The sequence below is a fragment of the Myzus persicae genome, unplaced genomic scaffold (genome assembly GCF_001856785.1).
Source record: "Myzus persicae strain clone G006 unplaced genomic scaffold, MPER_G0061.0, whole genome shotgun sequence".
Lineage (NCBI taxonomy): Eukaryota > Metazoa > Arthropoda > Insecta > Hemiptera > Aphididae > Myzus > Myzus persicae.
In genome coordinates this window covers 536570-551590 of record NW_019100714.1, presented here as the reverse complement: position 1 = coordinate 551590, position 15021 = coordinate 536570, and the positions used below count along the sequence as shown (strand labels likewise).

The 15021-nt window shown below is 27.6% G+C and overlaps 2 protein-coding genes across 2 annotated transcripts; one reads left to right on the top strand and one right to left on the bottom strand.

Annotated features, from left to right (window-relative positions):
• The first annotated feature begins 3145 nt into the window (after nt 1–3145).
• On the top strand, nt 3146–7800 carry LOC111042595 (facilitated trehalose transporter Tret1-like). Its single transcript, XM_022327248.1, has 8 exons — nt 3146–3276; nt 4222–4303; nt 4489–4642; nt 5164–5552; nt 5622–5778; nt 5869–6047; nt 6150–6415; nt 7200–7800. Exons 2-8 carry the CDS (start codon nt 4250–4252, stop codon nt 7414–7416), a joined length of 1416 nt encoding a protein of 471 aa, XP_022182940.1. The 5' UTR covers nt 3146–3276; nt 4222–4249; the 3' UTR covers nt 7417–7800.
• A 4593-nt stretch (nt 7801–12393) lies between these two features.
• Nucleotides 12394–14773, bottom strand: LOC111042592. The gene is made up of 3 exons (XM_022327245.1): nt 14381–14773; nt 13767–13937; nt 12394–12864 (listed from the first exon to the last, which is right to left on the bottom strand). The coding sequence occupies exons 1-3, from the start codon at nt 14612–14614 to the stop codon at nt 12394–12396; spliced, it is 876 nt and encodes a 291-aa protein (XP_022182937.1). The 5' UTR covers nt 14615–14773.
• Nucleotides 14774–15021: the final 248 nt, after the last annotated feature.

Below are 15021 nucleotides of genomic sequence, written 5' to 3'. Positions count from 1 at the left end.
AGTATTTAAAGTGTTGTTGTTTGTATAGGCACACCGCAATACATATATTATAGGCATACCAACTACCAGTTACTATACAAATATTATAAATGCGAATCGAATAAACCATTTACTTTAAGTTATAACACAGTTATGTAGGTATGTACGATGTAAGTCTCCATTCAAATTATTATATACCTACCTACTCAGAAGAATGATCTCACATTGAACTTTACCACCTATTTGCTTATTAATTTTTATACGTAGGTAATATTATATATGTATAGTGTATACCTAATAATGGAGTACCAATCTGTAATATTATTCGAATACCTATAATTTACAGGAAGTCCCGTGTAGATATACCCATAACTCATAAGCAACTTAAATATTTTTTTGCCTTTTTACCTATAAACTAAAAAAAAATTACTAAAAATCATGAAATTTATAAAAATAAAATGTTGAAAGGTCGAAATTTGTAGGAAAATAAGCTCTACAAAATGGATATTTTTAATTGTTTCAAAAATAAAAAATGAAAAAAATAAATTTTTATTTGTTTACCAAAAAAATTAAGTAAATTAAAAAATAAAATGTATTTAGTCCAAGTGTCCGTGAGTCCAATAAAAACAAACAGTTTTATGATATATTTATTATCTCAGGAGATATCACAATGAGTAAATTTTCTTGGGACACCATATTTTAGTTTCATGTAAAAAAATTGTTGCATGGCATAGTGTACAAATTATATTGTGGTAGTAATAATTACTTACTATAATTATTATACATAAAAAAAAGGTTATCAATAATATTATTATAGTCTTGCTTTTATCTTAAAATGTAATTACCTAACTATTCGTGTGGAATTTAGATTTTGCTTTCACGTTAGATCAACATCAAAATATCAAAAGATTCAAAATAAAGTGCCCTAAAAATAATAACTGAAAAATTGATTAAAAATGTAAACCAACATTGACAAAACACCACCATTTCATCATAATTTCTTTTTTATACGTATTGGTGGTTAATATTTTATATTTATCTGAGAAAATACCACATTTCTTTCATAAATTGCTTTTTAAAAAATAAATTTAAATTTAAAATCATAGTCTGTAATAAATTAGTACAAGGGTATCCCTCTGCTAAATTATATCATAAATATTTTGTTTCAATACCTCCCTACGGGGACGCTTAAAAACCTGGAATGTTAAACTCTGGAATTTAATACCTGGACAGTAGAAATTTGGACTGTAAAAATCTGGACTGTAAAAAGCTGTTTCGTAATATTCTGGACCGGACAAAACTGGACATTACAATTTTGGAATACACACACGCATATATATAATATAATATAATTTAAGAGGGTATGAGTAAGACATAAATGTTAAACAATTGATAAATTAAACATAATTAAAAAAAAATTGGGATGATATTAAAATACCTTCAATTTTCAATACATCGTAAACCTAAAAATTATATTGGTTAAAAGAGAAACTAATATTAATAAATATAAATATATTTATTTATTAAGTACCTAACTACCTATTTTAGATGGCCAAAATTAATTTTAAATTATCTGTAGAACAAAAATAAATTACATTTTTGACCAATAATTTTTTTATAAATTGTATAGAAAATGTAGGCGGTAGATCCTTTTCAAAAAATATTATTTTATAGTGTCCAAATCTGTTTTAACAATCGGACGCGTTGGCTATGCGATTACAATTCAAAATGCAAGGCGTAGGCAGTGTTGGATATTTTAATTTGACAAGTTTGTATTAAGATTTCATTGCATTAAAATGACAGTATGAAAATGTGTGTGTTCCAAAATTGTACCGTCCAGTTTGTCCGATCCAGAATATTATGGTCCAGTTTTGTCAGGTCCAGATTTTTAAAGGTTTCACATTTTAAATTCCAGATTTTTACAGTCCAAATTTCTACTGTCCGGGTATTAAATTTCAGAGTTTAACATTCCAGGTTTTTGCAGGTTTCCCTCCCTACATGAAAATAGTGAATCTATGTATCTTTATCATATATTATTATTATTGTATACTAAATAATGCATACTGTATTCATTATTTATTGTTAAATAGTAAATAACGTCTTATAGGATAATAATTATATTGCTTCTATAAGTAGGTTTTTAAAAACCTTTTATTTGTAAATTGTTATTTAATTGTAGAAACTTAACATTTATTCATCATAAATCCATAACTACCAGATTTTACTGCTGTCATAATTCTACATGATCTGACAAATATATAAACATATATACATTTATACTTTTTATGCTATTCAAAGTTTCCTTAATGTATTAATGTTTCGATTATACTATCACATTCATACACAAATATCAACTATTCTATCATGATTGTTAATTTTTGAATTCTTTAAAAGTTATTTTTAATGTTTTCTACGTTTGAAAAAACATTGGCTTAAATCAAAAATTACTTCTTCAAAGTATTTAAGTATCAACAAAATTCGATTTAAAATCAATTAATAAGACACCTTTTGCTTCTCATCGAAAAAGTGCTCACTGGAAAAAAAAACGAAATGCACAACTTTGTTGTAAGACCAATGATAGTTTATTTATGCCTTCCACTCAGTATTTAACATTACAAAAAAACAAATAAAACCAGAAGATTCTAATCTATACTAAAGGTAAAGAGCTTGAATGTTTGAACGTGCTTATATCGGAAACTACTGAACCGATGACTATAAAAACTATATATCGAAAGATTTCTTGATACTCAGAGTATGTTTTAAGCTTCTAAAACCATGAGGTATATTACCTCTAAAGGATGCGTTTTTATGTTTTTCTAAAGCGGTAGAGTTTGGTTTTACAGCTTATATAGTGAAAATATGTAATTAATGTAGTAATTATAATTTTTTTGAAATTTTTTTTAACTATAATATTTAACCTCGACAACAGTGGCCATGGAGATAGATTTACATAGTATTATTATATTTATTTGCATAAAATAAAGTTGACATAAAAGCTGATAAACGGTTAACGAATATAATGAGCATATAAATAGTAAAGATATATTTTGTTGAGTATATTGGCGGCAACAATGGACTTGATGATGACGAAGGAATATATATACTACCTACTAAACTTAATTTATCAACGTGTTGTTTAAAAATTAAAAGTATTACGATAAAAGATAATATGAAGCACTTAGATGGTCGCAATATTAATTACGTGCAATAAAAACGATATTATAACCTACGTGTTTTTAAATCAGTGTACGTTGAGTGATAATCGCATACACTGATTCAATTGAACATCTTAAAGTGGTGAGTTTTTTTAAAAATAATATTGTTTTTTCATATGTATTCCCTGTATTATTCTTATTATTTAGAAATATTAAAATTTAATATAAATAATAATAATAGTAATAACATAGTTCACAATTTAATGCTACATTAATTTCAATAAGATATAAACTAACGAGAAATAAAATAATTGTATTATCTTTAACTACCTATTCACAGACAAAAGAAAATAGTAAACATAGTTGCGTTATATTTCCATTAAATTAAAAATGGAATACATAAATAACTGCAGTTTAACTTCAAAAAAATGTAAAAATAAAAAATGTCTTGTTTTTATCATTGGCGTGATGTTTTATATTTTTTTTTAAACAAAAACAATATTTCTAAATAAGTCTTATTTTTTTTTTAGTAATTGTATTTGGTTTTTTTTATTATTCAAAGAGTTAACTACACTATTTTGAAATTGACAACTCATATGAATCCTGCGTTTTCTTTTGAAGACTAAAATGCATATAATATATCGTATATTGAACCAATATTCTTTCATATAAAATATAAAAATTTGATATACGTTAGTAAATTCGGATGTAAGTGCGTGTGTCTTGTCTTTCGTATGTAAGAATAGAATACAATTCAAAACAAAATTGGAAAAATAATGTCGACACACTTACAACTTGCACAAACCCAAAATTATGAATACTAAATTTCAAATACCTATAAATAACAATATAAAAATCGATATTTTCTGTATAATACCTAATAATTGCTTTTTTTTACAAAATCTAATTTTATATATTTATTTAAAATTATAAATTGATAAAGGAATTGACAACACTGTGCAGTCTATTGAGTAGGTACTCCAAATATTAGATAATTATAATATGCTTAAATTAAACTAGAATATGGTAATATTGTAAATTTTAAGCTACAATATTAATTTTGCTAATTATTCTTTTTAATTTATAGAATAAATAAAGCGATACTATCCAACAATATGAATGATGAAAATAAGCATTATCATTATGGCATCAAATCAACTTTAGCTCAGGTAAATAACAAATAAATAAATAAATTCAAATTTCACACCAATTAATTGCTGTAATGGTGATGACACGGCCCCAGTGCAAAAAACGAAGAATAATTTTAGACATAATTATATCAATATACTAGCATGTGTTTATTTAAGTGCGATAATTAATACAACGAATCAATATACTATATATTTCTAAACAGTGTTGGGCAATATCAGGAGTATGGTTCTTGCAAATCGAACTCGGTGCACAAGTCATGATATCCACTATTGTTATTGGGGCCTTAGAGAATAACACAGCAACCAAAGACCCCAAAGAATTTTTGAGTATAACAAGTGAAGAAGCATCTTGGTTCGGTGAGTATATCAAGATCAATAGACTATTAAACAACAAAACTCACACGTATGGAAGGTGAAAATACTCATCTGTTTTAAATAAAATACAACTGTGGTAAATGTATAAAAAAAAGTAATATAAATACATTTAAAAGACTTATTTGGTGAGATACTATGTATACGAAATGTAATATATTAATTTTTAAAAAAACCAAAATTGGTATTTATAATATATAAAAGTGTATTCATAGACTATTTGGGTAATTTTTTAGCTTTATCTCCATTAAATTGTTTAATTATTTAACACCCCAGAGCTTCCATGAGCTAGCTAGTAAGTAATTATAACAGTATTTGAAACATCTTTTTCATAATCGTATCAGAATAAATACTTAAAAACATTTTCATTAAAATATTTCCAACTGTCTGGTTAAAATATACCTAATTACAATTTAACAAGTATCTAATCAGCCAGCACCATTGAAAGTCTACAAGTGTAAAGTGTATATTATTGTCGTGTCATAAAATATTAAATCACATTTCAGCTAGTCTGTTATATTTGTTCACACCTGTGGGAAATATTCTATCGTTGCTTCTACTGGACCGTCTTGGTCACAAGAAGTGCATGATACTGACAAACATGCCAAGCATAGTAGCTCAGATCATGTTGTACTTCGCCGAAAACGTAGAAATGCTGTACGCCAGCTCAATCCTGATGGCGTTGGCTCTAGGGTTTTCGAACGCCCCGACTCTTGCGTACGCCGGTGAAGTATGCGAGCCAAAACTAAGAGGCGCATTGACTTCGGCACTGAACATATTTTACTATGGTGGATCCATCATTTTGACACTGGTGTACAGTGTAACCAAGCAATGGAGATTGACAGTGTTAGTGACTACGGTGTTTCCGATTCTGACCATTGCCATATTATTAACGGTAATCAGGTATGCAATCGGTATTTCCGACGGCTCAATAATAATCGACCGAAATCATGATATGTTCTAGACACCAGATTCTCCGATGTGGTTATTGGCCAAGGGAAAACATTCAAAAGCACACCGAAATCTTAGTAGATTGAGGGGAAAAGTTTCGTACGAAAAATGTGAAAACGAATTTCAAGAAATGGTCAGATATAATTCTCACTCCAACAATGACGAACCGAGTAATATCACTAATTTTCCTTTACACGAATAAATTTGTTCTATTTTATCATGTACAGCAAGCTCAACTGCAGGTCGTCACATTTTTATAGATCGCAAAGAAGATACAAATACTTGGAATCAACTTTTTGAACCCGAAGTTATAAGACCTTTTCGTTTGATGATGATATATTTCTTCTTCATGAATTTAGTGTCTGGATTACCATTATTGCCCTATTTAGTATCAATACTTAGCACATTTGGCGCACCCGTTAACATTGAATGGACAATAGTAAGTTATTTAGTTTTTGAGTTACCTACATCACACTTTAACTCGAAAACGTTATTTAAATATTTAACTCATTTTTTTTTGTGCATTCAATTGTATTTTCAGTCATTATCCATGGCTCTCTCTGTAATAGGAAGTTTAACGGCAGTTTTTTTAATACGTAAATTAGGCAAACGATTTCTCACGTTATTTACGTTATCTATTTGCTCCATTTGCTACATAACTATTGGATTAATCGGTGTTTATTGGAAAAATTCAGAATCAATAACCTCTTGGATAGTATTAGTACTTTTTCTCAATACCATTTTAATATCATCAGTTGGAATAACGCCTGTTTCGTGGACCCTTGTCACCGAAATATTTCCTGCAAAGTAAGTTAAAACTATATTAAAAAGTACATTTATGTATTTTATTATGATATTTTTTTATAAGCATAGTTAAGCAAAACAACTGAAATAATTCTTAAGATTGTTTTCATATACATTTTCAAATATTTAAATATTTTGATTGAAAAATAATTTGAAAATTACTAAATTATTGTATATATATAAACTGTTCTTGTTATTAACTATTACAAATGGATGAAACAAATATTTTAACTCTTATATTCAAAATGTTAGCTAAACAATTATGAAATATTCTAATATTTGAATTTTGTTGACTAGCATTAAATTTATGAAAAATTTTTGAAATATATTATGTATATATAATATATATATTATAAAAAATCACCTCCATTTTTCCCCTGCAATCAATTAAATAAATTGAGATTTTTGAGGTTTTAAGTAAATTACCATATTTTCAAATACCTAGATATTTAATTTTTGCTATACCGTTTATTTTAAATTTAATAATCCTTAAAAGTTGTTTTACACAAATATAAAATTAATGCAATAATTATTTTAATACTTATTATATTATATTATATTATTTATAAATTGTAAAATGTTAATGAATTATTAATATTAATTAAAATAATTCTCAAATTTACTTTTTATAATAGGTACCTACTCGAAATTATAAAAAAAGTTCATTCAAAATAGTAATTAGTAATTACATTTTAAGTCGATTAAAAATATTACACCGAATAATTTTTGTCTTAAATAATAGTTTGTTATTATTCGTCATGAAAATAATTTTTTATTTTGATTTCAGGAGTAGAAATATTTTATGCAGTATTTGTACAGGTTTCTGTTTTGTCATTACTTTTTTCATGGCAAAATACTACCCGGAGTTGTCAATATTAGTGGAATTTTATAATGTATTTACTATAGTTGGAACTGTTGGTTTATTTGGTTGTATATATTTTTACTTTTGTCTACCAGAAACTGAAAACAAAACCCTACAAGAAATTACGGAGTTTTTCAAATAGAATCAAACACTCAACCATTATATTGTTTTTTTCGTTATTAATGTTTGGTGAGCATTGTACACCAAAATATCTATCCTTCCATCAACGAGCATTCAGCTCTTGAATTATATTAAGCATAAAAGCTAGAACAACATTTTAAATTAGTATAAGAAAGACTTTTAAACCTTCATTAGTTCGATCATATTAATGTTATGATAAATCAGGACAGAATTGTTAATTTGAGATGACATTTTTTTTAACTTAATAAAAAATAACTATATCATCTTACGATAAAAATTCATATATTGCTATTGAAATAACAATATTCAAAGTCTTTTGGTCATTGGGCTCCGATTATTCATAATATTGACATGGAAAAGTATAAACAAGTATAACTTAATAATACATGAATATATCGTTAAATAACATTTTGTATTATAACATAGCAATATTATTGGTTATCGTTGCACCGAGTGTCGATGAAACACCGATTGGAATAACTTAGGAAACAAGTACAATATGGTATACAGGTTATACATAAATACAAAATTATAATTAGTTAGAAACATCATTCTGCTAGCATTTTATTAATAATATTAAAATTACTATCGTAAAAATATCTGTTTGTTATAAAACAAAATTCATTTTTTCAATATTGTTAATACCTAATTAATATATATATTTTATTATTTGTAAATACATTTTTGGTTTTTTTAATAAATGTATATCAATACGTTATGGTTATGATGCTATAGTACCAAGTACTACTACTACTAAGTACCTACAATTGTTTTCAAAATGTATTAACATTAAAATGTTTCGATTTATAAATTTAGGTAATCAATACTTACATAATGATTCATAGTTAGATAATTTTTATGCTATATAAAGTATATTCTATTCAAGTGAAGAACCATACTAGGCGGCTGACTTGTGCTCAGGGTCTTGAGTATTACCATAACGCTAATGGTTCACTCGGTAGGGTGACTAATGTGTACTCAGGCACCCAATGTAGGGGGCGATCAGCCTCCCCCTTCACCGTATTATATGACAAATAATTAATGAAAATTGAAAAATGAATTATGATTATAAATTTACGTTAATCGCATTTACAATGTATAGTGCAGTTGTTCAATTTAGTGCCCTGAAGATGGTTTTCTTTACTATAAGAGAATAATTCAAATAAAATTTTGATTAATTAAATTATAGCCGTTAATAATTTTAGTACAATAAATTACTTGCTACGTTTATTCGTTTTCGTTTTAATGAGTGGAATGATTAAAAAAACACCCTAAAGGCAAAATATAAGAAAGGAATAAAATTGAAAAATTTGGTTGTTTGTGTGGTAAAACACCCGTACATGATTATTAAAAGGTTTTCAGTTAATTTTACTTTAAATATTCACAAGGCTTTGAGAAGAAGGAACCATCGTTTTGAACTCGGACGTAAGTACACATTGAATATTATGATTCACAATGAACTATAAAATGGTAAACAATTCAAAATAAAATAATAACTATAACATGATTCGCCCATATAGTGTATTATATATTTTCTAAAATTCCATTCACTTTAAAATCTAAGATCGCCTTCACCACACAGGATAAATGACAATTACCTACATCAAATTAAAAAGTTAAAAATAATAATAGTATTTATAAAATATAGTATCATGACAATAAGTTTTCATGGCAATAAACTATAGATAAACTTATTAAACGAAAAAAATTGATAACATAATTATTATTAATTTTATTATAATAAAATTACGATAACGACGAATTATGGGGAACGACCGTCCTTCAAAGACAGATAAACGTCACAGCCTGACGTGTTTTTAATCTCTCTATAATATAGAGAGATAAATATATTATATTTAAATGATAGCGGTATATTAATAAATCCTTAGGTTAAATCGTTATCTACACGACCGTCCAGACCCATCGTCTTATCCACTTCGCGATAATTAATTCAATCTGTAACTCAACATGACCTGGTCAACTGTAAATGGGTCCACGATTTTCTTTTCTGTTCTAAACTCGGCCCGATAATTATTACAGATAAATTAAAATAAGCACAACATCATTTAATCTGAAAATAATAAATAGGTAATGTACATAACGTATATACATGTTATATTATATACACCTATTATTTAATACTGGTATAACGAATTTTAATGATATGAAAATGAAAATAAAACGGAATAATTTTTTAAGAAAAATTTGAACGCCTCTTAGGCAGAATTTCTAGTTGGGCACCCGCAGGTTTCTGTCATACCCGGTTGGGGGATGGCGGTCTCGCCGCCTAGACAGTTGTCTGCCCAGCCAGCGATGTCACCCATGGTCGGGATTCGAACCGCATTAGGACTGAGTACTGACGCCCACTCGGTCCCCCTCCCCCTTAAGAATAATGAGAATCGCCTAATTGTGGTGTCCTCAGGGTAATGGTAAATGTATCTGAAGACTAGAAATGTGATGTTCTAAGCATATTATTTTTATTCGGGCCTTTACATGTTGATAATATTTACACGAAAAAACCAGATTACAATCGCCACATGGACAATTCTATGTATATATAGAATATAAGCATATCCTATACCTATTCATTTGTAATAATCATTATTATTATTTATTTTTTTTATAGTTATATATTGATTATTTTTATTAATTGTATTTATTAGTTATTGATACACAATGTTTTCAGAAAAAATTTTTTTTTTTTTTATTATATTTTAATATATTTTTATAAGACGTCAATTCACTCTAATTTTTAACCTAACTAGGCTAAACGTGGTCTGCTGAGCTTAAAATGTAGTATGTTACGCACTTGTAAGACGGAGACAACACACGGCGGTATCACGTCCTCTTAATTAAAATTTTAAAATAATAAAATATCATCATTATATTTATCATTAAGAGAAGTTTTATTTTAATTAATTTCAAATTTCGAGTATTCAAAACATATTATATACATGTTATATTGACTACAATGTGAAGTGCTTGAAGATGGCCCACCCCACTTTAAAACAGGAACTTAGAATATGCAACCTACGCATTCGAACCTGGTATCAAACATTTATATTCAACCTGTATTAAATTCAAAATCGAAATAAGGTAACCAACTGTTGTAATGTGCTGCCCAATAAATAACTATCTAATAATATTTTAATAACAAATACTATATATTAGATTTATGACAATACAGGACAACTAGTAGCACAGAACAATATAGAATAGACACTCGATCAGCTGATCGGGTTACTGTATCCCTACGGTTGAAGTATTGGAAATTGTACCGTATCCGTAATCTGATAGAATGTATTAGCAACGTGTATCCCTCTAAGTTACGGAATTATAAAAACGGAAACAACCAAACCACGCAATGACCAGTGTTATTCTTATTATTTTTGTGCCATAATAATGATATGATTTATTTAAGTGATAACTGATAACGCATGCCACGCCCTTCTAGAGACCGTGTTCAAGGCCACAGTCACCAGATTTTGCCATTACACACAGTGTCTATGCCCTGTTAGTAGGTATCTGTAACGAATGGTCTAGGATTGTAAGATGCATATATTGGCTTAATATAGCGCATTCGGGTATTTTCAGGGGGCTATGTCACCTATAATAATTATCATTGTTTGTCCGTCAAATTTTTACTCATACTAGTATTTGCTAGTAACAATAATTTATATGAGGTATTTTTGTTTCTCTTAATATTACAACTAATAATTTTTCCAATAATGAAATGGTAATCAACATTTTAATCACGATCTCAAGTGCATATTAATGAAATTTACGTATTTAAAATTAGAAAAAGATTAAAAACAAAAATAATTTTGAAAAAAAAAATAATTTGAAAAAAATAATTTTGAAAAAAAAAATTCTTTGAAAAAAAAAATAATTTTGTTAATATATTTATTTTTTTTCAATTTATTTTTTTTTCAAAATATAATTTTTTTCGATGAATTACATGTTTTTTTTCAAAATAGTTTTAATTTTTTTTTCATAACAAATATATAATATTTGTTTGTTTCCTAACCCCCCCAATGAGAAAACCCTAAGTCCGCCACTGGATGACCCACGTATTCGGCAAAAATGAATAAATAAGCTTATAGCGGCCCCTACACGTTCAATAATATTGAGTCAATAAAATTGTGTCAATATTTTGTTCAATATTAATTTCATCCAAACCTCTCAATATTATTGCACAATATTCAGTTGAATTCGTTGGCCAGGTCAGGTGTAGTACCGCTGTGTATGACCGCTTGTGTTGTTTACGTTGTGTCAGTTGAAATCAGTATCATTTACCATTTGCTATAAATTATATTATAACTATATTATTATAGTTTTAAATATGTATCTTAACGATACCGAATTAATTTGCATCGCAGTAGCATTTGGATTGAACCAAAAAAAACCCAAACAAAATAAAAGAAGACGTTGGATGAAAGAGTGGTATAAACAAAGAGCACAATATAGTCATGAAAAATTATTGAACTGTCTACGAATGACTGAACCAGATGATAGGAATTTTTTACGAATGGATGCTACATCTTATGAGAATTTATTGAAAGTACGTGGAATTACCCATATTTTATAAGTATAATTTACTTTACTGTACAATAATTGTATTATCCATTATAGCTTGTAACTCCACATATCCAAAAACAGAATACGATAATGAGGGAAGCTATTTCTGTCAATGAGAGACTATCTATAACATTACGGTACCTTGCCACTGGTAATACGTTCGAAGACCTGAAATTTTTGAGTGCAATTTCACCACAGTCCATTAGTAGTATTGTACTAGAAACTTGTCAAGCTATTATTACTAGTTTGAAAACATATATTAAGGTAAGAAAACATACATTTATTTTATATTATTAAACTTTATTTAACAAACTAAATTTATTCAATTGACATTTTTTATATAAAAAACATACATTTATTTTATGTTATTAAACTTTATTTAACAAACTTTAAATTTATGTTATTGAAATGTTTGAAAAAAATCTGAAGCTGTGGAGGTTTTATTCTCAATTGTAGAATAATTGTTTGGAATATCAATAGTCAATGTCTGATAAGTACATGGCATGTCATTTGTTTCAATAGAAGGGGGGCCACTATTTGTTGAAGAATAAAGACTGTAGGGTGTTGGAGTATTACTATAGAACGGGGTTGATGATCTAGTTGAAGCTGATACTATTTGAATAGCATTTCGATGTAATGTACCCATTTGACCTTCAAATAAAATGTCGTTGATAGCCTTTTTTGCAAAAATTTGTTGTTGGGCATTCATTTTTTGAAGTTCCGATGCCCAAGCAATAGCTATTTTAATTTCATCATTATCTTCCGTCTGACGTAAACGCTTACAAGCTAATCCTACAAGTTCTTCCTGTGGCGACTGTTGCTTTTGATGTTTTCTTTTTACTTTTGGAATTGTAAACAATTCTTCAGTTTCCTAAATAAAAAAATAATTAATACCTTTTTTGTTTTAAGATTCCAAAAACGGAAGCAGAATGGGTGCAAATAGCAAAAGATTTCGAACAAAAGTGGAATTTTCCACACTGCGTGGGAGCACTGGACGGAAAACATGTTGAAATAAGAAAACCTCCAAACAGCGGATCATTTTATTTTAATTATAAAAATACGTTTAGTATAGTGCTAATGGCTGTAGTTGATGCAGATTACAAATTTATGATGGTTGATGTTGGCATAAACGGTCGCATATCAGATGGGGGTGTTATTAGTTATACTAAATTTGGAAATATGTTAAATAATAAAACATTAAATATTCCAAAACCAGATTTATTGACTAATACAAGTTATACACTCCCATATTTGTTTGTAGCAGATGATGCATTTGCTATGAGTGAAAATTTACTTAAGCCTTATAGTCAAACCAATTTGACCAAGGAACAAAGAATTTTTAATTATCGTCTAAGTCGGGCAAGACGAATTGTTGAAAACGCTTTTGGAATTTTGAATTCGCGTTTTGGTGTGTTCCAAAGACCAATACAAGTAGATACTGATAAAGCTAAAAAAATTGTGTTAGCTTGTTGTTTTCTACATAATTATTTAAGAAAGTCAGCATCATATATTTGCCAAGGTTCAATGGACATGGAGTATGAAGAAGAAGGGAGAATTATCGAGGGGTCTTGGAGAACTCAGGAACCATTAATTAACTTACAACATGGAAATAACAGAAATTCTACAGAGTTAGCTAAAGATATAAGAAATACTTATTGTCAATACTTTAATAACGAAGGAAAAATACCATGGCAAGACAAATTTATTGTATGAATAATTGATGTGTATTGATAAAAAATGTAAATAATGATAATATAATAATAAAATACTTACATCAACTGTGCTATGATTGATTTCTTCGTCATTTTCAATATCACTATCCATTGTACTTATTGAGTCACTCGGTGTCTCTTGGTCTTGTAAAAATAACATTTCATTATAATACCATAAACATGGTTCATATATGTCTTCCGATCCAGCACCAGATTTTTTCGAACTTTTAACCTAGTAAATTAAATATAACAATATGAAATGATTATAATAAGTACTTTATATTATTATTTATTAATTACATATTTTTTTTATTTTACCACTATCATAATATTTTTTTTTAAACATGTATTATTATTAATCTATTATTAGACTTTTTTTGAACTCACTAATTCCAAACACAATCTATGCTTATTTTGGAGGAGTATCATACTATCATGTATACTTTTTGGTATTGTTTTATGTTTTTGATTGGTGTTTATGATTAAATAAATATAAATAAATAAATGTATATATATTATATATAAAGTTTTACTAACATTATATTATTATCCAAACTTAGGTAAATAGATTTGAATTTTGAACATTTTGTATATCAGACATCAATATAAATAGATACTATAAGTCTATAATAAAATATAATAATATAGTTATGTAAATATATTGTGTGTACTAACCTTTTTGAATTCTTTACGACAATTTGTTCTTAATGCATTCATTTTTTTCTTAACGTCTTCCTTAGTGGCTTGTGGATATTTTTCTTTATATTTCGTTACTAACGTTTCATAGGAATCATTTTTTTTATTACGATTGGAATAATCCTTACTTTTGACATTCCAAAGTGCCGGCAGATCTCGATACAAATTAATACATTCGATTATAAACGAACGTTCTTCCATTTTAGTTGACATAATTCTTATTATGTCTTTAAGAATTATGTCAACTAATATTTTATGTCTTATTATAGTTATCTTATTATAATTATAGAAAAATGATATAGTGTTAGTGTATCAATAGCATGAAAAATATAAACCTGTAGCAACACGACACAACACGTGTGGCTTCACAACCGATATGATATGATACTAAATATTGCGTAATTTTGCACAATATCATATTCAAACGTTCAATAATATTGTGTATTGTACAAAAAATTTCCAACCCAGTTTGATTTCTTCAATATATTGTACAATCCTTCAATATCTATACTAGACTGTCAATAATATTGCGCAATATCGATTATTGTGCAATATTATTGATCGTGTAGGGACCGCTTATGGCAACAGAAGGTTATGGGCGTGGCTTCGAGAGCAGCAGC